The sequence below is a fragment of the Nilaparvata lugens genome, chromosome X (genome assembly GCF_014356525.2).
Source record: "Nilaparvata lugens isolate BPH chromosome X, ASM1435652v1, whole genome shotgun sequence".
In the NCBI taxonomy this organism is placed as follows: Eukaryota; Metazoa; Arthropoda; class Insecta; order Hemiptera; family Delphacidae; genus Nilaparvata; species Nilaparvata lugens.
Window position 1 is genome coordinate 51,365,166 of NC_052518.1, and position 27,117 is coordinate 51,392,282.

Here is a 27,117-nt window from a genome sequence, read left to right on the forward strand (position 1 = left end):
ATGATATATACATTACCTAATAAAACTAATAAAATTTTAAAAAATGAGAATTTTATTGTTAATTTAGACAGTCAATCTGGACATGGCACACACTGGGTTGGTTATAAGAAACGAGGATCAAATGTTTACTATTTTGATCCAATTGGTAATTTACAACCACTTTATGAATTGAATAAATATTGGAAAAAAGAAACAGGTGTGAATATTTTTTACAATGTTGAGTACATGCAACCATTACATACAGAGATATTTGTGGCCACCTCATGCTCTTGTTTTTTGCGAACCAGTTGTAATCCAGTATTTGTGGCGAAAACATACAAGTTGGTTGTTATTACACTACGATCTAGATCAAATGAACTCCATGAGCATTTGCAAGAAATTCTCGATTTGGATAAAAATAAACTTACAGAGACTTCAAACACATTGACGAAGACATTTTTTTGACTGACGTAGCTCAAACCCCCTGGCATCAGATTGAAGCCCTACCCACTGTTAATGCAATGGTTGGAACTTTTAAAAATTGGACACTCAATCTGTATGATAAACATGCACCCTATGTGACAAGGAGGATGAACAGAAAACGACGTGTACCATGGATGACTCATGAAATACTCAAAATAATGGGACAAAGAGACAAAGCTCACAGAAAATTTAAAAAGACATTTGACTTTAGAGACAAAGACAGTTTAATTTGTTATCACAGTTAGAGATATAAAGTAAAACAACAGCTACTGAATTCTAAGACTGGGTATTTCATTCATGAACAACTCATTCATGAACAACTCAATGGTAACTCATTCATGACAGACAATAGACAAGACTCTAGATCACTATGGCGTGGAATAAAAGAGTTTGGCCTTGGTAAACAGAAATCTCAAACCGAAATTGATTTACCTTTTGGACAATATCAACAAACATTTTGTTTCTCATTCGACACAACATGATGAGACAGTCATCAATAATCATATTAATAATCTCAAACATCAGGTAACCAATCTAAATGTATCACTTCAAAACAAATTCAACTTCCAACTAATATCTGAACTGGACGTTCTCAAAGCAATACAACGTTGTCACAGCAATGCAATGGGGGTGGATAACATACCAATTGAATTTATTGGAAAAATATTGTTTGGAGTGTTGCCCACCATAACATTTATCTTTAACAAGTTCCTTGAAAACAACGAATTTCCTGAAAATTGGAAGCTTGCTCTAGTACATCCACTAAACAAAGTCACCTCTCCCAATAAAGTTGAAGATTTCAGACCAATTAGTATTTTACCCGCTCTGTCCAGAAAACTTGAGAATTATTGTTCATTCACAAGTTGTAGAGTTTCTCTAATAGATAATAGAGATAATATTAGGAAGAACTACAATAGGGAGAAAATCAATTCAATTACAATTGAACTAAGCTGCTTAACTAGTCAGTAAGTGTCCACCTGCAATATAGTGTCTGAACAATGTACTAAACCCTAACACTTAACAACTGAACTGGCGGTTGTTGTTCTAGAGGAAAATCAATATAGCAAGTTTGTCTTGTAACAGTTTTACATGCCTACCCCAAATGGGGTAGTAAAAGTAGTAGGCCACCAGAGCAATTTAATCCATAGTGCCAATTACAATTGAACTGAGCTATGTCACCACCCCCTTCCCTTCCACCCTGCTTATTTACTCAAGAACAGAGAAATGAATCTAGTTTGAATCCACCAGCAACAGCCATATACCAAGAGTCGAGAGTATTGCATTTTTATTATGTCACATTAACAAAACTCAAACTGTCTCTCTCTCTCTTTCTCTTACTCACCAACTGAACTGTGGTATTCCACTTGTTAGAAGAACAATAGTAGGTTTGTCTAGACAGTAGGCATGCCTTAGGGGTGTTGTGCCAGAGCAATGCAATCTATTGTGCCAGTTACAACTGCACTGAGGTGTTCCTCTATCTAGGAGAAAATCAACAGCAAGTTTGTCTTGTCAGTTTTGCGTGCCTACCCCGATGGTGTAATAATAGCCACCAGAGCAATTTTATCTATAGTGTCAATTACAATTGAAGTGAGGTATGTCACCCCTCCCTTCATCCCTGCTCATTAGTCCAGGGGGGGGGGGGGGAATCAATATAATGACTGCTTGACTGGTCAGTAAGTGTGCACCTGTAATATAGTGTCTGAACAATGTACTAAACACTGACAATTAACAACTGAACTGGCGGTTGCTTCACATATGTCTGTAGACAGTAGGAATAGGGGTCGCTACAATTGGCTAACTCGGAACTCGCTGACTCAATGTTAATTCTGCCATATGAAACTTAACTGCGCTGATCGGAATTGACTAACTGTGAAAGTGGCTGTTTCTGCATCGAGCGGAATTCGTTGACTGAGAATTCACTGACTCCCCCTCTTTTCAACAGCAGTCGACAGAAATGGCTAAGTCTGGAACTGGCTAACTGAGGATCCACTGATTACTACGTCATCATCTGCTTCGTCTGCTACTCATATCCTCGCACTCGGTCCTGTTCACTCTTTCACACTGGGACGGATAACAGATTGCAGCACACTAAGCTCGTATATTTTTTGATAGCTTATTTCGGTATTTAAATGATTGGATCTTATGTAAAATTTGCTGATGAATCCAATAAAACTAGTAAGAGGTTAGTAACTCTGATGGTTATTGAAATAACAGGCATAATATTATGCCGAAAACCATTATTTTCTCCCATTAAGAGTTGTTCAACTTGATTATTTGATTGTTGAATCAAGTATTTGAATTGGATGAAACTTAAATAATGAATATAACATTTTCAATCACCCAATAATAGTTTGAAATGCTGCAATACTTCCATACCTCAGCAATCAGGATTGAAAGGAGGCAAAAAAGGAAAAAATACCATCAATTTTCAAGAATCAGTGTTTTGATTAAGCCTCGTTTATACTATTTAACTGTTATAAAACAATTTTATATCACAAAAGTTACAAAAAATTATGTAACTTTGTTATAAAATAAAAAATAAACATTCTTAAACAAATAAATATAATATTGTCATATAACATTACTGACTCAGAGTCTCAGTCAAGATGGATTATGGACTCAACGTAGTCTCTCATAAGAGTATCTAGTATACCCATATCCGTTCATAGTAGAATTTTTAGTATGGCATAATTTTCCGAAAATGAATTGCTACAAGAATAGAACTTTCCACTATGCATTCATGCAATCCAACACCTGAAAAGTGAATGTAGCCTATGCAATCATAAGGGGAAATTTGTTTGAAAATGATCTGTATATAACAGAGTTTTCAGCATTCAAAAATACAAACCAATCTAGTGAAGGTCGATTCCCTGCCTGCTCCCCCCCACAAAAAAAAACTCGTTACATCATAAAACAACAGACGATGCAAACTATAACACATTTGTGTAATTCAATACTAGTCCAGTCAACGAAAGATTATAGAAGGAAACGTTTGGAATACAATTTTTGACCCCACAAAACTTTTAAGGATAATAAGTATGTGAACATTACAAAAGTCCTCACTCCTACCCCCTGTGTTAAGTGGGTGGGGGTTATTTAAAAGTTCCATATTCTGTTTTTTTGCATATATCTCAAACAAATTCGTCTTTCGGAAATTGTTGACGAATACAAAATAAAGCTTACGAATTAGCCTACAAGTTTCATCCTTAACATTCTTCCATATGCCTCATAGTTTTCTAGATATGAGCTCTTGAAGGAGTCACATTTTTAAGGAAACCCTTCCGGCTCAGATTTTTTCATCTTTTTGGCCTTATAACTTTTCCACGATTGAATGAAGAAATCTGTGCCAATCATGAGCCTATAGAGCACCTTATTCTCTTCAATCTCATGAATCTTTTCATTATTTTACGCATCACCCCACGATTTTTGCAGCCATTATAGTGTTGAGTGTAAAAACTTCAGTTCAACAACAATAGATCAATTGACAGGGAAATTTGGAGGGAATGTTTGGAACACAATTTTTGACTTCGCAGCTTTGTTTTGACTACGGTACTTAGAAGTAGGGATGTCAATCCCAGGACTGATTTCCAATCCCGGTATTTCGGGATTATCCAATATCAATCCCGGGATCCCGGGACTGATCCCGGGATTGGCGAAAATCAGTTTAATTCATTTTTTACCAATTGTTCCTCCTCAATTACATGTTCAGTAACAGTGTGTGTAGATGAAAAAGGGCCGATTAAAGAGGGAGAGGCTATCATTAAAATGAAAAAAAAAATACTTGGGAATAATATTAAAATTGAACATTCTATTCCTATAAATGTTTTCAAGATTAGGAGCAACTGTTATATTCCATGTCCTACCTTAAATTTGCTGTATCCTAGATGATAGTGAGAACTGAGGAAAGCAAGATAACTCATCAGAGTCTTTTTTATGTACAACAAGAGCATTTCTATCCTACATCAGGACGGGATAGAGCTCACACTTTAATTACGTCAAATACTGTAAAGTGAATTAATATCACTTGAATTAATAATATTAATAATAAAATAGAATACTTTTGTAAGACCATAACGCCATACCGACCAAACAACGCGAAAGCTGCCACTACACTACTAAATGAAATTTCGAAGAGCAAACTAAAATATTTACTTGAACTAGATATTCTACTTATAATAGAGAAAGAGAAGAGGAGAGGAATAATTAGACAGAGGAATAATTAGAATCGTTTAGTGCTTTTTTATTTCTGATTTCTGAAGTCTTTTCAAAGTTCGGAATGCATTTCAAGGAAATGCCATCAGCACTATTGCAAATATTGCACCGTCTAGACTGGTAATTGTGGTGCTGTGTAAACAAGTTTAGAGACATAACAACCATTCTGCCAATTATGCGAACTGATAATGCGAATTCTATTAAGCCGATAAAGAGTACAGTATACAATCAATATTATGTATATGAAACTGTAGGCTGTGCCTGTAGAATGGATTAGTCAAACACTTAGAACAATAAATTAGTTATAAAAACTCATATTCATCACCGTAAATGAATTCAATATTGAATTGTTTTTTGGAAAAATATGATTCACAATTTCAGGTTTACAATCCCGAAAATCCCGGGATTGACGCTGAAAAATCCCGGGATTGTTAGGTATCAAAAATGGACCGGGATCCCGGGACTCGGGATCCCAGGATCCCGGGATTGACATCCCTACTTAGAAGGTGAATATATCAAAAGTCCTCATCCCTACCCCTTGTGCTTAAGGGATGAGGGTGGTTTGAAAGTTTGGTTCTTTCATTCCTGGCTTACACGCATGTATCTTGAGAATAATGCATTCCAGCGACATGATTAACTGAACAAAACTTAAGCTACCTTAGGTAGATAAGGCAGATAAATTTCCTACAAGTTTTGTACAGTGGAGTTTTGTGATATCTCCTTTAATTTTCTAGATATTCGCTTTTAAAAGTGTGAAATCCTTGAAAATACAGTTTTTCTTACAACTTTTTGCACTTTCAGGGCTTGACTTAACAAAAATGCATTGAGAAAATGAGTACTGAACGTTGTGTTGTAGAGGATTCAATTCTCTTCAATTTGATGTATTATTTCAACATTCTCAATACAGCAATAATTGATCATTTATCAATGTAATTTGAACACAATATCTGGAACACAATTTTTGATTCTGCAGATACATTAAGACTAGTTAGGAGCTGAACATATTGAAAATCCTCATCCCTAAACCATGTGCTATAGGTGAAGTACCGACAAGTTGACACTTGATGCTGTATTGACAATTTGACACTCAACACTGAAGCTGTTATAACAATTGATGGAAATCATAAAATGGTTAAATAATCCATCAAATTAAAGAGCATTCTCTCCTTCCAATTTGATAAGACTTGACCACCTCTGTTGACAAAAGTCAATTGGAGGATGAAAAGATGCGGATTTCTTTATTTTACATGCTGAACTTAATATAATTAGAAATTCATTTATTGACATAAAACATTTTAAAATGAATGGCCAACGTCACAACAATTTTAAAGTTACATAATTAATAAGCTTCAGACAATAGAAAAAGGTTACATAGTATGATGATTAGTCTAATCAAAAGTTATATCAAAGAGTTATATCAAAATTTACCTTCTTATAATTATAATCTAGGAAGTTGATTTCAATTTCAAAAATCAGCAACTTTATATAAACCTTCATCCTTGAAGATATTTTTACTGTGTTTTTGAAAACTATACCCTAAAGATTTCTAACAATTACTATATATAATCAGTCATATAATTTTGTACCTGTTAAAAGCCACCACCCTTCTTCGAGATCTAAGATTCAGTTCTAAGGAATGATCCTGTGCCTAGTATTTATAACTCGCACTTTGCACTCGGCAGGGGGCTTCGCCCCCGGCACCACTGAAAATGTTTTTCTGGTTTATAATTCATTTTTGGTTGAAACCTTTTCTTTCGATAGAATTATCCAATAAAACGTTAGATAATTTTGAATTTATTTCAACTCTTCTCTCATGAATTATACAAAAGTCATTGTTTCGAAGAAGTAGTTGCCATGAAACTGAGAGACAAGGAAGAAGATAGGAAATGGTATTGAATAGAAAGAGATGGAGAAACAACAGCCAGCAGGTAGTGTGCCATCCAGGATAGGGTCGGTTGCACAAAAGCCTGTCAAACTTTAACCATGATTGAATGCTATGTGAAGAGAAGCATTCTTTTCAAAAAAGACTTACCTAATTGCTTCTTTTGGCATTTGATCATGATTAAAATTCAACAGGCTCTTGTGCAACTGGGAAAATGCGTTTGTTCAATTTGGAGTAATCATAAAATATCTTGTGATTTATAATTAGATTTCCTATTGAATAGGTCAAAGGCCTATTCATACAGCAACCACATAGTACAAATTGCACTATTGTATTATGTGGTCGCTGTATTCATAGCCCAAAACATAGGCCTAAGAAGTCTTGCTGCCCTGACAACTACCTGCTCATTGGTATAGAAACTAGTTTTCATATTTCAACCATGGTATCTTTAGTTAACTCAACAAAGAGCTCCAAGTGATTTCATTTTATTCAGAATTTTATAATCTGAAAAAAGGCGAGAGCAAATTTAACTGTCCGACGACTGGATTTGGCGGAAATAAGCTGAAAACTAGAAAGTGAACCGAAAATACGAGGTGTTTGGGCCACTCTGTATCTAGCACAAGGAAAGTTTGCATAAAGAATTTGGTTCTGGACTTCTCTCATGTATCCAAATAATATATCAAAAAATCAGAGCCAATATATAAATTGCAAGCACCAATGTTTGTAGTGACTTGAATTGTAGCAATCAGAAGATATAGTTGATTGAAAACTAAAGTTCATTGAAATTGATTATTTTGTTGAAATTTCACTCGTTTTTGTGACTCAGAACACATTACATATAGATTGATCCCTCACATAGTATATTTTCTACTATTTGATTCTGTACATATCTTGGAATGTATTCGTAACAACTGGTTGAATCAGACTGACTCAAAACAAACCTTTCACATACCAGATTCTGCTAACCATGATAGTATCCTCACTGCAAGCTTTTCTCACTTGAAAACGTTTCATTACTCAGAAGCGAATAGTGTTATCAAATTAGCACCTCCACTCGACAGAATAGTTCTCTTCCAAAGTTCCCTTGAAAGGCAAAATGTCAAGCTATGTGTTAAGGTATTCGATGAGAAAAATGTAGCAGCTTTAAAAGAATGCAACATTCAAAATGAAAATTTTGAAACCCATGGAGAAAATCCATGCTAATTGGGAGCTCATAGAGCATCAAATTCTCTTCAATTTGATGTATAATTCCACAGCCCAGATGTCCTCAATTTGCTGGCATGCCATTTTGGAGCTGATTGGGAGACAATCCCTGAATTAAAGTGGTATAAAGACATTCTTTCCAACAATGATGAGCAGACCAATGAGGATGAAGAAGAAGATGTCTGTGACTGCTTGGAAGATGACTGTGGTCTCCATATTTGAAACAGTATTCAGTGAGTGATCCTTTTTTATAGCTATGTTAGGTTAATTTTGTGATTTTCCTTCGAAAGTCAACATATCCGTGCCTTTTTTCTCAAAAGTCAACATATCCATATTTTTTTGTCAAAAGTCAACATGTCCAAAACTTTTTTTTTGATTGTGTGAGTGGTAAAAACAATTTTTTTTCATTTCAAGCACTTGAACTCACCTCTTAGTAAGTAAAATTTAGGACAAATAATTCTCAAGGAATATAGAATAGCTGATGATTTATAAGTTTTTTATGTTTTATGAAAAAAAATCATTAGTGGAGATGTTGAGTTTTGAAAAAAAGCTCCTCTAATATTATTAAAAGATGCTCGGCTATCAGCAAGCTAGCTGACTACGGAGATAAGGAGGGTACCGATGGCGCACCATCTTCTGCACATCGAGAGGACTCTTACCGCCTCTGGCGGTGGCGCAACTCCATCCCCTCTGCTGTGGCCCCAGACCACAGCATTCCGATCCCAACCTTCCTGCTCCTTGTACAGCGGCCAATTGGCTGCCGTATGTCCCTGACCTCCTGTCCTTGTACAGCGGCCCGTTGGCTGCCGTTCGTCCCTGACTTCCTGTCCTGGTACAGCAGCCCATTGGCTGCCGTACGTCCCTGTCCTCCTCTCCTGATACAGTGGCCCATTGGCTGCCATACATCTCTCTCCTCTCATCCTCTCATCCAACTCGATCCAACTCATCATACTAATAAATCTGACACACTCATTGACCTTCTCATTGTTAGTGATCCTAATGAAGTTGTTCAAGCAGGCCAAATCCCAGTCCCAGCTATTTCTGGACATGATTTGATCTACTGTGTACTTTCCCATAAGATACCTAAGCCAGAACAGAAAAGTATTACTTATAGAGACTTCAAAAACTTTGATGAAGCCACCTTCCTGACTGATGTGGCTCAAACTCCATGGCATCAAATTGAAGCGTTACCCTCAGTTGATGACATGGTCAAGACTTTCGAGAATTGGACTTTGACTCTGTATGACAAACATGCACCTTATGTGACAAGGAGGATTAATAGAAAACTACGAGTACAGTGGATGACTGAAGACATACTTAAGATGATGGGACACAGAGACAAAGCACATAGAAAATTTAAAAAGACATTTGACTTGGACAGTTTGATAGAGTATAGGAGCCTTAGAAATAGAGTTGAACAGGAATTATGGAACTCAAAGATTAGGTACTTGAATTCGTTTATGACAAACAATAGACAAGACTCTAAATCACTTTGGCAGTGGATAAAAGAATTTGGGCTTGGCAAACAGAAATCGAATCCACAAATTGACTTACCATTGAACAATATAAATGACTTTTTGTGTAGTTGAGAAGTTGATATTGTGGTAATTATTCATATTGAATGAAAAAGACTAAGGAATTGTCAAAAAACCACCGATATATTGATAATTGGAGAGACCAGTTTCGGTTATTACACCATTGTCAATCTCTGATAAACAGAGGTTTATCAGAGATTGACAATGGTGTAATAACCGAAACCAGTCTTTCTAATTATCAATAAATCAGTGGTTTTTTGACAATTCCTTAGCTTTTTCATTCAATAATATAAATGACCATTTCATTTCACACTCTAACCAACGCAACAAAGTTGTCATTGCTAATCATATTGATGATCTTGAAGAGCAGGTTACAAACTTAGATTTACCAATTACTGATCAATTTCATTTCTATCCAATCTCAGAAGAAGACACTCTCAGAGAAATTCAACGTATTCATAGTAATGCTATGGGTGTAGACGAAATTCCTATTAAATTTATCAAGAAGATGTTATTTGCTGTTTTACCAACCATTACATACATTTTCAACAAGTCACTTGAAGAAGGCATTTTCACTGAAAACTGGAAGTTTGCTCTGGTTCGCCCTCTAAATAAAGTTCCACCACCCAATAAAGTTGAGGATTTTAGACCAATCAGTATTTTACCTGCATTGTCCAAAGTGCTAGAAAGACTCATTCATGCTCAAGTTGTAAAATGTCTAGACAACAATAGTAAGCTTAATAACTTTCAATCAGGCTTTAGAAAATTCCATTCAACTGAGACAGCTCTGCTTCATGTCACTGATGATATAAGGTTAGCTATGGACCAAAGAAAATGCACCATCCTCACCCTATTTGATTTTTCCAAAGCATTCGATACTGTTGATCATACAGTCCTTCTGAATAAGTTGGCTATTCTTGGTTTCAGTAACAACTCGTTAGTTTGGCTTGAATCCTATCTATTAGGTAGGAAACAATGTGTATCTGTCGGTGACAAAAAGTCTACTTGGAAAAACGTTATGCATGGAGTACTACAAGGTTCAATTTTAGGCCCCCTCCTCTTCACTTTGTATGCTAATAACCTTCCTTCCATTATCAAATTCTCCAGTTTCCATACTTATGCAGACGACCTTCAAATCTATTTAAGCTGTCCCATAACAAAAATTAATGGAATAATGAATCAGGATATCAATTCGATAGTGGAATGGACAAAGAAAAATGGCCTCAAGCTTAATCCCATCAAAACACAACACATTATAATTGGATATTCTCGTCTTATAAACAATATTGACCTTGAATCGATTCACAAAATTAGTGTAGATGGTGATGACATTCCTTACTGTAGCTCAGTTAAAAATTCAGGCATTATTATGAATAATACTCTTGACTGGTCAGAACAAGTGAACAAAACTTGTAAAAAGGTATTCTCAGCCATGCATGCATTGAAGAAAATGCACGATATTCTCCCTAGGAACATTAAATTATTATTGGTTCAATCTCTCATCTTCCCACATATTATGTATTGTAATTCTGTTTTTAACGATATGCAAGTCACTCTGAATGATAAACTACAGCGTTGCCAAAATTATTGTCTACGTTTCGTCTACTCTCTCCAATGCCATGATCATATCACCCCAGCCCACATTGCTAGTTCAACATTAAAGCTTCCTGATCAAAGGCTTTTTCGAATAGTCAAGCTTGTTAGAGATATCTTGAAATATGGTAATCCGAACTATTTTTAAGATGATTTCAAATTTGTCTCTGGAGGTAGAAGGATAGATGCTTCACATACTAGAACCGGAGAAAGTACATTAAGGATACCCAATCATCGAACTACTATTTTCACAAAATCCTAAGTGCCTGTCGTGCATGGAATGCACTTCCTGTTTCTATCAGGTCCATCGAGAGCCGAGCGAGCTTCATCCTGACTTTAAAAAAACATCTTTTGGAACAAATGACTGAAACTGTCCGGCCCTAGAACGATCACATGACAACCATCCCCCACCCATCCCACAAATACAAACCTTTAAACCTGTTATAGAATGAATTATATATATATATATAATATATATATATATATATATATATATATATATATTATATAAACTCATGTTATTTTAATTATCCACTGCATACTGCTGTATATTACTGAAAGTTGATTACCCTGATCTACTTTCAGCCTACTTTATTGTATTAATCAATAATTTGATCTTATCTACCTATATAATTATTTTACTCTATCAATTTTCTGTTTTTTTTTTCTCTTGAATATTTATATTAATTGAAACTTTTACAAAATTCACATTAATAAATAAATCCTTAGTTTAATTAATTAAATTAACGTTTTGGTAGAGAGTTAGTGGGGAGGATATTTATAATATTCTTTCCGAAGAATGGACATTGATATGTCCAAAGCTCCGCCAATCTATGTGATGCATAACAATATAATTATCTATAGTTATTATATTACTATACAAATTACTTTTTCATATCATATACAGTTCAATAATTATTTTCTTAGTCTATATTATGTAAATTCATCTATAATTTTGCTCTATTGTAAGCTATTGTATATAAGTATATAAGCCAGTATATATTGTAATCTACATAAATAAAGTACTCAATCAATCAATCAATCAATCAATCAATCCTCCCAGGGCACAGCGGCCCATTGGCTGCCGTCCCTTTCCACCTATCCTCCAGGGCACAGCGGCCCGTTGGCTGCCGTCCCTATCCTTCCATCCTCCCAGGGCACAGCGGCCCGTTGGCTGCCGTCCCTTTCCATCCATCCTCCCAGGGCACAACGGCCCGTTGGCTGCCGTCCCCATCCTCTCATCCTCCCAGGGCACAGCGGCCCGTTGGCTGCCGTCCCTATCCTTCCATTCTCCCAGGGCACAGCGGCCCGTTGGCTGCCGTCCCTATCCTTCCATCCTCCCAAGGCACAGCGGCCCGTTGGCTGCCGTCCCTATCCATCCATCCTCCCAGGGCACAGCGGCCCATTGGCTGTCGTCCCTATCCTTCAATCCTCCTAGGGCATAGCGGCCCGTTAGCTGTGCCGTCCCTTCCATCTATCCTTCCTCTTCCTACTATACTGGAGCGGAACCGAGGCCGTAAGGCCAATCCAAAAATACCTCGAAGTGGTGTCATCAGAGTAGAGAGCGACCTTCACGCCGTCAGAAGCACCAGGAGGTGCTGTCCACACAAGCTGAGGTACAAAGAAGGAAGAAGAGGAACTTCGGCTTGCCTCCTTTCCCCGCCCACATTACGACTGAGCTAAGTCGTCCAGGAGCAATACCTGGGTATCAATCACCCCCCTCTGAAGGTACTCAGGGTGTACGTGATACCACTAGGAAATACTGAAATGGAGTACATCTAACGGGTGATTACCATAGAACATAATCTCATGAACTTATATTATTGTGCAAAATATCACTGTGAGGACAATATAGATGGTGATGATGGTTGAAGCTAAGAATAAATTAGGTGTTTTTCACAGTACAAGTAGCATTGTTGTCAGGTGTACCAGAAAATCTATATGAGATTGCTATATGATGCTATATAGCATTAGCTTATAAGTCTTTAAAGATAGCATAGCTATGTGTTCTCTATGGTACTAAGTTTACAGGAATTAGGATATTGCGTGTAGACCTCAAAAACTGACTTCAAATTGATTGTATAAAGAGCGCTCTACTGAGTCTCAGATTGTAGAGCAAAAATTCCCGCCCGGAGGGATTTTGAATTTTACATCTAGATTGTAACAATCAGGATATATTGTTGATCAAATATGTACTAAATATGATCAAAATTGATTTTTTCTTAAAATTTACCTCATTTTTGAAAAATCATAACTCTGTACTCATTAGATATAGCAAATTCCGAATGTTCTCATCCTATTCAGAATTTTATATTCTTGAAAAAAAGCAGGAGCAATTTCTCTGTCCAAATACTGATTTTGGCGGGAATAGCTGAAAACTGGAAAATGAACCGAAAATATGAGGTTTTTGGGCCACTCTGTATATAGCACAATGGAATTTTGCATGAAGAATTTGGTTCTGGACTTCTCTCATGTATCCAAATAATATATTGGGAAATCAGTACTACAATATAAATTGCAAGCATACCCCTTTTATATGTCTATATTGACAGGACTATACTGTCCCCCAATATTTATATCTGTCAGATATTTGTTTAAATGTCAATAAATATTGTAAGTTAAACAGCTGATTACCTCCGAGTAGATTCTTAAGTCGGCTTATAAAGAATATATTCGTAACCGGAAACATAAAACAGTTTATGAAACAAAGATAATTTTAAAATGTGGAATATTTACACTTGGGACTCCTAGTACATAATTAATTAGAGTTTACTGAGACTCTGTGGTGCGAATGACGTAATTGCATCAATAGTTAGGCGATCACTCTAGGAAGGGGTGGAACCCGGGATTAACAATTAGATGGGATACTTGGGAGTGGGGGGCGGCGGTTGCCGATCTCGCCCAGGGCGGAAAGTCCCTAGGGCCGTGCCTGGTTACGGCCACCGAGGTTGGCGCAATAACAAATTACTTATAGCTTTAAAACTGTAGAGTCAAGCTGGAGTGAATGATTACAAATTGAAGAGATTACACGTTTATATCGGAGGACCGGAAAAAAATAAGTTGATCAAAAAAGCATTTAAACATACAAATAAAGTTCAATACAACAAGGCGAAGTAAAACGAGGGTGTGAAACAAACAGTCTTTCATACAAAGGCGGGATTCACTACTTGAGAAGCAAATACAACTTACTTATTTTTATACTATCTTTATGAATTATGCAAAACAACTAACAGTCTCAGGTTCATAATGCAGCGGTAACACACAGGGTGTGTATTTGTATCGATTTTAAATCTTGTAGAAATCAAAACATATCCAATTTGGAGCGGTAACACGTAAGAACAACGAGACGATGCAGGAAGGCGGTAATGACTCTGGATTCTTGAGAACGACTCTCGAGAACGGCCCCTTTCAACGGTTCCTTGGTGATCGACTCTTCGAAACAGCCCTGCAGGATATTAAAACGAATTTTGATGATTAATCAAAATTCATTTTCCTTTTCTTTAACTTAACAAATAAATTTTGACGTTTAGAAAGAAAGAAGAAGAAGAAGAACGGAGAGAGCATTTATTCATTTTTCTTATTCATGTGCTGATATGACTCAGCTAAGTCTGTGTGACAGTGCTTGTATTGGTGGAGGGGAGAAATTATTCTCTCCTTGTTTCAGTTGCAGTGGAACCGCCCTGGGGCTAGTATCAACTCCTCGATATGTGAATTCTGTCCTACTTATTTTTCCTTTGCAAGTATTGTCAGTTTATTTTTTTATGTGGAACTGCAATTTCTATAGCGTGAATATGTTACATAACTTTGTCGAACCCGCTATTGAAGGTAAACTATTGGTTTTCATATCTTTTTACATTATTGATATTATTATATCATTAATACTGCTGTTCGAGCTAATTAATAGTTTCCAAGCGAATTCAACATAAAAGTAAATGATGAAGTATTATCATTGAACTTAATTCAGCAAATACTTCGTTATATACTATTCTAAGTGATTATCAATATTTTCTTTAACATTATAATTTTTTTTAGACTATGTAAAAATATACATATTGTATGACTCATTTCCCATAATGTTCCGGAGTTATCTTGAACGAAGGTAAATTCATCTCGTAAACGATTTATTTTAAAATTTATCAAACATATTTTTTTGGTTAACTCCTTAGAAAAAATCGTTTCTAAAGATTGTATACTTGGACTTCGTAACAGTTTAATAGGTTAAAAGGTTTAATTGTAATTGAGATTTTTTTTATCACACAATTATAATATCAAATTTTTCTTCTTGGAACAATAATTAATATTTAAGATTGAGAAATTATTCTTGGCTGTTTTATTCCACAGCGGTCCATGTTTAAGGCTACTCAATACACATAATCATTACTTGAAGACAAAGGACGCAAGGTGCATCATATGAGGAACAGATTAAGTGAATATGGAAGATAGGAGACGATCGCCAAAATGTTTTTTTTTCAAAGAAATTGTCAAACATCATCACTAAATAATCTTCACTAATCATCATCGCTAATCTTCGCAACATAACTCGGTACCGAGGTAATGTGATCGATCGATTAATATTTTCCTGTCATTGAAATTCATGAAAGACTCTATTAAATGAATATGGGCCCATCGTCAATTAAGGATAATTTCATGGTCATGTATAAATAATGTTTTGTGAAACGGTAATTTTTTTGAATAATGAATTATTTCAGAACATATATAAAAACAAATGACATCCAATTTATTAGAACAAATGAAATGCCTTCATCTTCATATGTAGGCAACACACCACACCAACTTGTTCCTGTGAGACTCACCTTGTCCTTGTGTGAACTTGTTCCTGTGAGACTACCATTTATAGAAATACTTGTTCCTATGAAACTTGTCTCTGTGACACTAATATCGTTCAAAAACACTACTTGTCTCTGTGAGAACTTGTCTCTGTGATACGGACCCGTGGAAACTTGTTCCTATGAGACTGCCATTCATAGAAGTACTTGCTCCTATGAAACTTGTCTCTGTGACACTAATATCATTCAAAAACACTACTTGTCTCTGTGAGAATTCGTCTCTGTGAAACATCCCCGATTGAATCAGTACCTACCACCTTCCATAAAAAGGAATCAGTTGTTAAGCAAAGATCGAATAGTTAAAATTCATCTTCATTATAGCCTATAATATATATTTATATATTAAACATTACAACTCCAACGAGTTCTATCAATCATCTGCATTTCTTCAAGTAAATGAGCAACAAATAGAAAGGGTATAAAGTATCTCACAGATATCAAGTTATATCTGTTATGTTATATTTTTTATTGACTAGTTGAGTTTGAATTTTCGTTATAATTTCTAGAGGACCTGAAATATTCTGTTTCGAAGGCTGTGTGTGCAAGGGGCTCAGAACTGTTTACTTGTGGCTTTTTTCGAAGTTTTTCGAAACTATCAAAATATCAAAATTAATTTTTTTAGTAGAAATAGATTTTTCTTCAGATCATAGTTTTCGAGATATGAAAGTTTGTGATCCAAAATTTTCAATTTTTGAAAATAAATAGTTTCAAATTCAGTAATTCATGAAATTCTGAGGATACATTTTCTATGGAAAAGTATCTCAAAATATCAATTTTTGATGAAGTTATTCAATTGTCAATAAATAGCTGGAATTCTGTTATTCAGTAATTTTTAAAAATGGAATAGCTTTTTCAAAAATTTACACCTTAGGGAGTTTTTTTACTATCATTAGTAATAGTACCCAAATCGATATTTTCAAATATGAACAGTAAAATGTTAGTCAGTTGCAAAGACTTTTGAGAACAGTTTGTAAATATATTGTTAATTGGATAGAATATTATTTAACAAATTATTCGTTTTAATGGGAGGTGGTGGGTTCTGAAGTTCTAATTTAATCATTATCATTAATATATTGTATTGCGAGTATACACATGACACTACCCATTTAGCCTTCCTCTGTCACAGTCCCTGATGACACCCAAGTCCTCCCACTCTTAGCGTCTGCCTATCCTTATTGTTATTCTAAACAATGGATCGCTCAGTGGATTATTTTTCCTTGATCACTCATCGGACGACACCAACATGCATGAGTCGAGGAACAGAATCTTGGAAAAGACATTGAAACAAAGTGGTGACCTGTCTGTGGCTGCTCAGTTACTGAACTTTACCAGCAAGTGCACGTGTGAGTGTGAGTGTACCTATGTTTCTTTCCAGATCATCTGTGCTCTTGGTATTCCATGACCACGCATGCACTTATACGTATCTAATGTGATAATACCCAAAGACCTACCATCTATATCGATTTCCTGAAGCATTTGCTGCAATTCTTCCTCCCTAGCAAATTGGCCCAAACTTCTCATCACTCTTCCCAGTTCTTCCTGAGTTATACTACCATCTCCATCCTTGTCGAATAAGCGAAAAGCCTCTCTGAACTCTGAAAATGATAATGCAAATTATTGATGTTTCTGTATTTGTTCAGCTATCGACAAAGCAGATAACTCTATACTCTTTTAGTTCCACAAATTTGCCAGCTCGTTTTTCAAAAATGTAGAAATATAATTAACTAGTAGTTCTGTGAACAGTGGACCTCGTGCAGTTATAAAGCACAGCCTCCTTGTGTCGGCGAGATATCGGTGTGAAAACGACTGATGGCTATTGGAGTTGGTGTATCAAAAATTCTAACATCAAAAGCTAATCTCTTTCAAGACATACTGGCAACAGGACAGCCCGAGTTCAAAGCGGAGAAAGGTCGAGAGACAATACTATGCTATTTTAGTTATTCATATTGCATGCTTTATTACATCAATACTTCATTTAATAGTGCATGAAAATTGCATTCAATGAGGCATGCAATATAGTCCACACAGCAGCTGATGTTTCACGAAGTTACATTGAGATATTAAATTGCATGCGTCATGGCATGCAATTTACAATCCACTCGACAGCTGATTTATGATGAATAATTCTATAGTCTGATTTTTACTCTAATATTGGCGTATGAAGGAGGCTCCTTTTCCTTTTATATTATCCTTGGAATTCAAAATTTCCAAAAACCTTGTATATACGTCGACGCTGCGTTTCGCCTTGAATGCGCAACATATAAACATATGAACATTCAAACATGAAGAGAGATGCAAAACCGTCGACTTGAATCTTAGACCTCAGTTCGCTCGGTCAATTAACAAAATATTTTATCTCAATTATATATTTTTTTTAATAAAATTATTGAAAAGTATATTTTCTTGGCGAATAAAATATAATTGATTATTTTCAGCAAAAATGAATAGTTAATATTTAATCAGATATACCTGTATCAGCTATCTTCTACAGAAGGGAGTGACAGACAGAGAATCAGGTAGAGAAAATTTTAACAAAATGAACAATATATTACGAAATTAAAATAGAAGAAAATGAGGGTGTGTATACAGAACACACTGTGTGCTGTTGGCGAGACATCCCCTGTCACAAACCCATCAACATTTTAGACACTATTAAATACTAAACGGAAAATGAAAAATTGTACTAAATGCGATTTTAACAGCCCCAGATGGGAGTAGAAAAAAGAGATCTCTAAATTATTAGGAACCGACATGACTGAGTCTCACAATGTTTAAAAAATGCTATGCAGTTTTGGTGCCAAATTTTTATAATCTATTGCCGAAAACCATAAAGGAAATCATCAATAGAAACATTTTTCTGAAATGCCTGAAATAATACCTCATTCAACTAGATGACACAAGCAGCTTTTTCATTACTATAATATAATATTGTCACACAGGAAAACAATCTATACAATCAAATCTTATATAGGTACTGTATATTATTTTTTACTTACATTTAGCAAAAATTAATTTATTCTTTACTGAAGTTAAAATAACTGATCAAAAATGGAATACGCATGCAATTACCTTCTTTTTTATATGTTACAACCTTGTGAGGTTTGAAAGTGCCGCCATTTACGCCATTACATTATTTCAGAGACATTGCATATTCGATCATATTATTCATTACGCTGCCAGAGTGTGGCAGCACTGTTTAAAAAGTCAGCTGGGCAACGAGGTGTTTTTGTCTTGCTTTGTCTTGTTGAACAAAGAGTTCTTTTCAATTTTGTTTTAAGAGTAATTTCGATAACACACTGTAATTCTATTAACCTCAAGTTGTAAGTTGTAATCCGGATTGACTAGTATCTCGTCGGCACAGTATTGCAATGAGACTATTGATGACAGACTAAACATATTATTCTATTAGAACTACTCAAATGAATAACAAAATTATAAACTAAACTTCATCGTAATCTAAAGATTATTAGTTCTATTAAATTACTAGCAGGTAACCCGTGCTTTGCAAGTTTTAAAACTTTGCAAACTGAAAACTTGACGTAATAAAAAATTCGAAATTTGAAAATAGGCCTATAACCATCCACAGTTAATAAAGAATCTTTTTTCAAAATTTCAAATCAATCAGTCTAGTAATTCAGACGTGATGATGTGTCAAACATAATTTTCCTACATAATTACCCGTACGTGTATGAACCCGCTCTTCCCATTATTATAGTGAAGATGATGGATGGATGGATGATCTATCAATATATTTGAATGAGAATAACTTTTGAACAGTTTGAGAAATCGGTACAGTTTTCACTATTAATTTTCTCTTGAAATTATGTATCAAAATCATGTATCATATGCGACCAACGTTAGTTTTCTGTCTTCTAACTTTGTCATATATACCTTCCAATTAAAAAAATGAAGTTGAATTCAAAATGGCAGAACAAAATTTTGATGCGACAGAAAATCAGTTATTTTTATTCGAATAGGATCCCCTTAAAAACAATTTCCCTTTTTAAAAAAATGTTTAGCTGCTTCTATACAACAACTGGAAGCATGACAAATCGAAAACTTGACTTAATGAAATCTTAAAGAACTGAGAATAGGCATATAACCATCTTCGGTTAATTAAGAATCTATATGTGAAAATTCAAATTAATCAGTTGAGTAGTTCAGACGTGATGATGCGTCATACATAATTCCCTATTCCTTACGTGTATAAGCCAGTTCTTCCCTTTATTATAGTACTAGCCGTCAGGCTCGCTTCGCTCGCCATATCCGTCTAGCCAGAGGGCTCCGCCCCCTGGACCCCAGACTGGATCATCCAAAAATGAGATCAGCGGGCTCGCTTCGCTCGCCTGCATGTAGACCTCAGCGGATATGTCAATTTGATCTCGAAAAACACCTGTTACTATATCGGTGTATCTTTGGCGAACAAAATTCTTCCACCTCAGCTAAACCTGTGTACTGATTTTTCTAAAATATATTTCCATCAATTATTGAAAAAGGTGAGGAAACGCAGAAAAGCTGAGAAAACGCTAATTTTGGCTAATTGGAGAAATTGGTATTTAGGAGGTCCTGGATAAATGCATTTCAATCTTCAACTTGGTGCCAACCTAACAAAGTCAACTCAACTTAATGCCAACCTGACAAAATTTCTAATTTAGTTACTAGAACAACTGTTTCGAAGAGGTACTCTCTCTAGATTATAGTTCTATATTAACATATGGTATGGAGTGATCCGTGGTCTAGTGGATAGAGTGCTTGCCTAGCAGCATAGAGATCCCGGGTTCAAACCCTCTCAATACCAAAAGTTTTTTAACCAGATCACTCCCGTGTTATCGGATGGGCACGTTAAACTGTCGGTCCCGGCTGAAGTATGACAGTCGTAAGGCCCATTGACGGCTCAAATTATATATTCAGGCGGTGGGACCTTCCCGCAAGGGACTCCCCACCAACAAAAGCCATACGAATTTACTTTTTTTTTTATATGGTATGGACATTTCAAGATATTGGAATAAGAAGAATATACATGCTGAAAGAACTTTAAACCCTTAAAAACCACCCTTTGAGTTCAAATATCACCAAAAGATTTCTTAGTGCGCCTCTAAAGACTGAACATACCTACCAAATTTGAACGTTTTTGGTCCGGTAGATTTTTAGTTCTGCGAGTGAGTGAGTGAGTGAGTGAGTCAGTCAGTCAGTCAGTCAGTGAGTGATTGCCATTTCACTCACATATATATATATATAGAGAGAGAGATAGGTAACTGAAGAAGACATAATACTTCGAAGCCTCACAGAATCATATTGGTTTTTTTCAATACATCATTAAATTTTAGTATTGATTGGATCCTCCTCAATTTGAATCAGGCAGCCTTTTGTTTTCCCAATTCCAAACAAAATACCTAAAAATATTCGTTTCACTGCGAATTTGTGTCTGATAGTACATTATAAATGAAGAATATAAATAATTACTTATTTTATTGTGATCTATTCATTTTTTTGTTATGAAATCCAATGATACAGCATGAAGACTATGTCCATTTCATTTTTACTGGTGCCAAAAATTTACATTAAAATAGTTATTTGATAAAATCCAAGTTCAATTGTAATGAAAACGAATTCCTTCAAAAATTAATTGATAATAATACGTTTCGAGGGAGAAAATTAGGAACAAAAAAATTAGGAAGAATTGGGACTCGAACCCAGAAATCATCGCTCTGGAAGCGAGTGTTTTACCGTTACACTACACAGTTCCGTTCGTAAATGATTGTCTTGTGATAGCATTATAAACTCCTCATAAAAAAAACATTCTGGGCTACAAAAATGTAGCCTATGACGTAAGGAACTTCATGTATGGTAGCAGGAATCAAATTTGAACATTAATTCTGAAAGATCTGGAGGGAAAATTGAAATTTGGGCTTCCACGTGCACGAGATTGATATTTTTAGAATCTATGTGCAAAATTTGGAGATCTAAATCGTTTCTGTTTTTCCGGTATGCAATCCACAAGTTGACATGTTTTGATGGGCACAAACGAACACATGAACAAACAAACAAACACAACCCTACTCTCTCTTATTAAATGGATTGGTTTTTACTTGATTAATGGAAACTCAACTGTCACAACTAATATGCTCCTTCACTTGAAGAAATAGATTATTCATAAAAGTACTTCCATCTATTGAGACTCTTCTGAATTCCACTTTTCCATAGGAATTCCTTGAATTTTTTTCTAAAAATTGTGTTGCCTTTATTGTCTTTATTTCGTTTCATATTGTGAATTTGGCTTTTTTCCATATTAATCTCAGTAGTATGCTCTGGCGAGTCATGGTTCAGTAGAAGGAATTCATTGAAATATAAACATTGTGAGTATTGTGTTTTACCTGACTGGTGCAAGTCAGGTCAGTAAAAGGATAGTGACCATTCTGGCACTAGTAGGTAATGGAGTGTGTTTTTACCTATCCTGGCACAAGTTTGTTCAGTAGAAGTAGAATGACCGTTAATATCACCATTATAATCAAACTTAGGTACTGGAATTTTTGATGAATTGATTCATACTATATAAATTTCAATATAAGAATCTAGCTAGTAGAGTAACTCCAGTGTGCCCCAGGAAGGAAGGGCATAGGATGAAGGGCGTTTTCCTCAATCCTGTGTCTGATCGGCTACCACCCCACCAATAGTAGGTTACACATTTATTTGCTGTTGTCACACATATTTATGTAAGTGTTTTTCTGTAAGTATTGGAAATGGAAGAAAATTTTATTAAATACTAAAGGGTGAGTCATGGGACTTGCTTTCTATCTAACTCTTACATTCTATTGGGTGCATTAAGCTGGCTAAAATTTTGATGTCAAATATTCCATTGCGCATACTAGAGTCAAGAAAACTGGCTGTATCTTACAACTGATCTGGAACCTTAACTTTTTACGTAGACTCAATTAATTCTACTACTACAAATGGATGATTGGGGACTTGGTCAATTAGGGGCTTTCAAAATGAGCTATAAAAATAGTATGGCACTCATCATCCCTAAAATATTAATCTTTACTCAAGTTCCTCAAGAAAACAAGCTTTAAATGGAACTTGCACTGAACTATTCCTGGTCCTCTACGACGAATTAATAATTGAGGACTTGATCAATTAGAGACTTTCAAAATTGGCTACAAAAATATAATGGCACTCATCATCATAAACATCCAAACATTCACTTTAAATGATCAATGAACTACTTTTAAATGAACTACAATGAAAAATAATATATTTCGAATGTTTTTTGACCAATTACTTTTAAACAAATTTTAAAGGACCAAGTCTACCTCTGGATTTTGATCTCATTCCAGCCGCGGCTCAATTGGAACTGACCTTTTCCATGCAAATTATGTTCCCTCTCCACCAACAAGATGACTGTTCTATGGACAGCTGTCTAATGGTGTATCCCAATTAAACACAGAACTAGAATAATGGCTGAGCACTCACCATATTATTAATACAAAAGATTCATTCATTGAATCTAATCATTTTTGAAGATCTGAACATTGATATATCAAAATATCAAGCACAAAACCAGCTAAACATACTGTAAACTGGATCCAGCTAGAGAAAAATTATATTGTGATCACATAACATAAACATGCATCATGTCAATACAAGAATGAGTGCAACTGAAATAGAAACTACTTTATTCATTGAATCGAAGATAGCTGATCACTACATGGTGGTATTTAAAATTCTGAATAATTCATAAGAGGCAGTAATGAATTAGGAAAAGATAATTTCTCACTTTCATGGAGTATTCTGACCTTATAAATTCAGGTTTCATGATAAGAATTACAAACTGGAATGACCACTCAACATCGAGTGTTTGAGCATGTATGCTCAATTTTTGAGAAGCAGAATGTGACCTATTGTTTGATTTGATAAGAATATGACTCACCCTGCATTTGAGTTTTGGAGAGTGGCAGACGATTGTGTTGTGTGGTGGTGGTTGCAGAAGGGGGTGTGTGCTGCTCAACATCAATGACATTGACAACGTTGCTATTGACATTATCAGTGTTATCAACAACATGCATGTTGTCAGCAACAGGGGTTGTGTCACTGGCAACATCATCTTCGGCACCAACCGGGCTATTTGTTTGTCTTGTCTGGAACCAATTATAACAAACAAATTTGTTATCAGTCAATCCAATTTATTACAGTCATGGCTAAGACATTGTTACAAGTCAATGCAATGAAAAAATTGAGAACTCTGAATAATTTGATCGAAGAATTTGATCAAAGAATTTGATCAAAAAATTTACAAGCTAGTCAGAGCAATTGTTACCGCCAGCCAGTTGCAGTAAGTAACCACTACGATCACTGCTGCTATATTGAAATCATTGTTGTTTTTTTTTGAAGAGAAATTTTGAAATTCAAAAAAAATTTGTTAAGACAACGATTTCAAAAAAAAAAATTATAATTTACAAAATGTTGGAATGAAACCAGGAAATATTCAAACAAATACAACAAATGTTCTGAAATAATTCATTATTCAAGGAAAATTACCGTTTCACAAAACATTATATACATGAGCATGAAATTATCCTAAATTGACGATGGGCCCATATTCATTTGATAGAGTCTTTCATGAATTTCAATGTCAGGAAAATATTATTTGATCGATCACATCACCTCGGTACCGAGTTAAGTTGTGAAGATTATCAATGATGATTAGTGAAGATTATTATTTTAGTGATGATGTTTGACAATTTCTTAAAAAAACACAGCTTGGCAATCGTCTCCTATGTTCCATATTCACTTAATCTTTTCCTCATATGATGCACCTTGCGTCCTTTATCTTCAAGTGATGATTATGTGTAAAAGTGATTATGTGTAGCCTTAAACATGGACTGATGTAAAAAAAAAAAATTGCCAAGAATAATATTTCCAAATCTTAAATATTCATTATTGTTCCAAGAAGAACAATTTGATATTATAATTGTGTGATAAAAAAAAATCTCAATTACGATAAAAAAATATGTTTGATAAAAATGTAAAAAAAAATAATATACATATTTTGATAAGATATGTTTAATATTTTTTTTTGTTCAACCAAAAAAAAGGTAAATTCATCTTCTAAATGATTTATTTTAAAATTTATCAAACATATTTTTTGTTCAACCAAAAAAAATATGTTTGATAAATTTTAAAATAAATCATTTACAAGATGAATTTACCTTCATCCAAGGTAACTCCGGAACATTATGGGAAATGAGTCATACACTATGTATATTTTTACATAGCCTAAAATAAAATTATAATGTTGAAAAAAATATTAATAATCACTAGAATAGTATATATAACAAAATATTTGCTGAATCAAGTTCAATGATAACACTTCATCATTTACTCCTATGTTGAATTCGCTTGGAAACTATTAATTAGCTCAAACAACAGTATTAATGATAATATAATAATATCAATAATGTAAAAAAATATAAAAACCAATCGTTCACCCCCAATAGCGGGTTTGACAAAGCTACATAACATATTCACACTATAGAAATTACAGTTTCACATAATAAATAAACTGACAATACTTGCAAAGGAAAAAATAAGTAGGACAGAATTTACATATCAAGGAGTTGATGCTAGCCCCAGGGCGGTTCCACTGCAACTGAAACAAGGAGAGAATAACTTCTCCCCTCCACTAATACAAGCACTGTCACCCAGAATTAGCTGAGTCATATCAGCACATGAATGAGCAAAAATGAATAAATGCTCTCTTCAGTCTTCATCTTCTTCTTCTTCCTTCTTTCTAAACGTCAAAACTTATTTCTTAAGTTAAAGAAAAAGGAAAATGAATTTGATTAATCATCAAAATTCGTTACACACTCCTCCTCTTTACTTAATATGTAACATGTCTTGAATTTAGGAATCTTACATCCAACATCTCGTTTTCTAATATCTAAAATATTACTATCTATTAACAAGACTCAAACTTATTACCGTACTTCATCTTAAATTTGAACTAATAAATCTCATTTATGTTTCATGTATCGTGTTCCCCTTGTAGGAGAGAAATCATGAAACTGATAATAAAAAAATAATACGTATTATGATCCTTGATAATTATCGTCTGTTCTCAACTAAATATTTAACTACAATATACAAGGGGTAAAAAAAATTTTTTTTTGAATTATTTAACATCTAATCATGATGGCTACAATATTATTACAAACTTCTTCAATGATGCCATACTACTATCAGTAAGAAAGAATCATTAAAAATATCAATCGTTCACATGAGTACCTCCACTGGAAAATCAATACCATAAGTTTGTTTTTTATTTATATATCTTATCCAATAAGTTCAAATATTCCTTATAACATGATTTCAGAGGACAGAACAAAATGCTCATAGTACAAAAAGCATGAACTGTATCAGTTGACTGTTGAGTCATATATTGCCGATTGTATAAGTCGGAATATTGATAATAATATATACAACATAAATTAATCATTTTATGTTAGACCAAACTAATCGGTAGGAAGATAAATTCGACTTCAATAGATAGTTCACTCCACCATATTAAATCAACTTATTATTTCTCAACTGCGGTGATTATTGTTTCGATAGAACTTTCCATTGTCACGGTCAATGAGAAATAGTAACATATTATCTGCTGCATTGCAAGGAAATTATTAAATGTTGCTTGTGTGATTTTCCATTTTGAAACACAATCATCATAAGCCTTCAGCTTGCATAACTTTCATAAAGGATAATGAATATTACTATCTTTCTACTATTCATCATTTTACATTTCTATTCTCTTCTCTTCAGTCATTCGTTCTTATCTTCTTCTTCTTCTCGAGGATAGTATTTCTTAATTTGGGATACATGTGTCTTCTGAAAAATTCTATCGTTTTCCGGATAAAGTAATTCTACTGTCACTTCCGTCAGCCAACGATTAATCACATAAGGACCGGCCCAGCGGTAACTTGAATTGTGAGAAATTTTCTTTACAGCATCACTTAAAATGTGCGTTCTGAGCCGAACCAAGTCTCCTGTTTGGAATGGTACTTTCTTTCTAGTCTTATCATAATTTTCTTTCCTCCTAAGATGAGCTTTTAGCAAATGTTCTTCCGCATCTTTCCAAACTTCCATAGTTTCGTCATTGAAATTATCTGGAAGGATTTCGTTGATCTGCCACACATCCAGCAGTGGATGATTTGGCTTGAATCTATACATCAATGAAAGTGAAGTGCAAATTGTACTGTCATGTTCTAGCTAAATTAAATGCGAGCTGGAGAAATGACTTCAAACTTTCCTCCCATTTATTTTGACCAGTAGCATGAAAAGCTATCAGTGCACTGCATAGATTTCTATGTTAATGCTCAGCTAAATTCGGGTT

General features: G+C 34.7%; 1 protein-coding gene across 1 annotated transcript in view; it reads right to left on the reverse strand.

Annotated features, from left to right (window-relative positions):
* LOC111048941 (neo-calmodulin) overlaps positions 1 to 27,117 on the reverse strand; it is a 483,793-nt gene that overhangs the window by 265,540 nt on the left and 191,136 nt on the right. Inside the window, exons 2-3 of the mRNA XM_039443295.1 lie at positions 23,662 to 23,869; positions 17,186 to 17,329 (exon numbers count right to left, since the gene is read on the reverse strand). Coding sequence (XP_039299229.1) covers positions 17,186 to 17,329; positions 23,662 to 23,869 — 352 coding nt within the window. The remainder of the gene's footprint in view (positions 1 to 17,185; positions 17,330 to 23,661; positions 23,870 to 27,117) is intronic.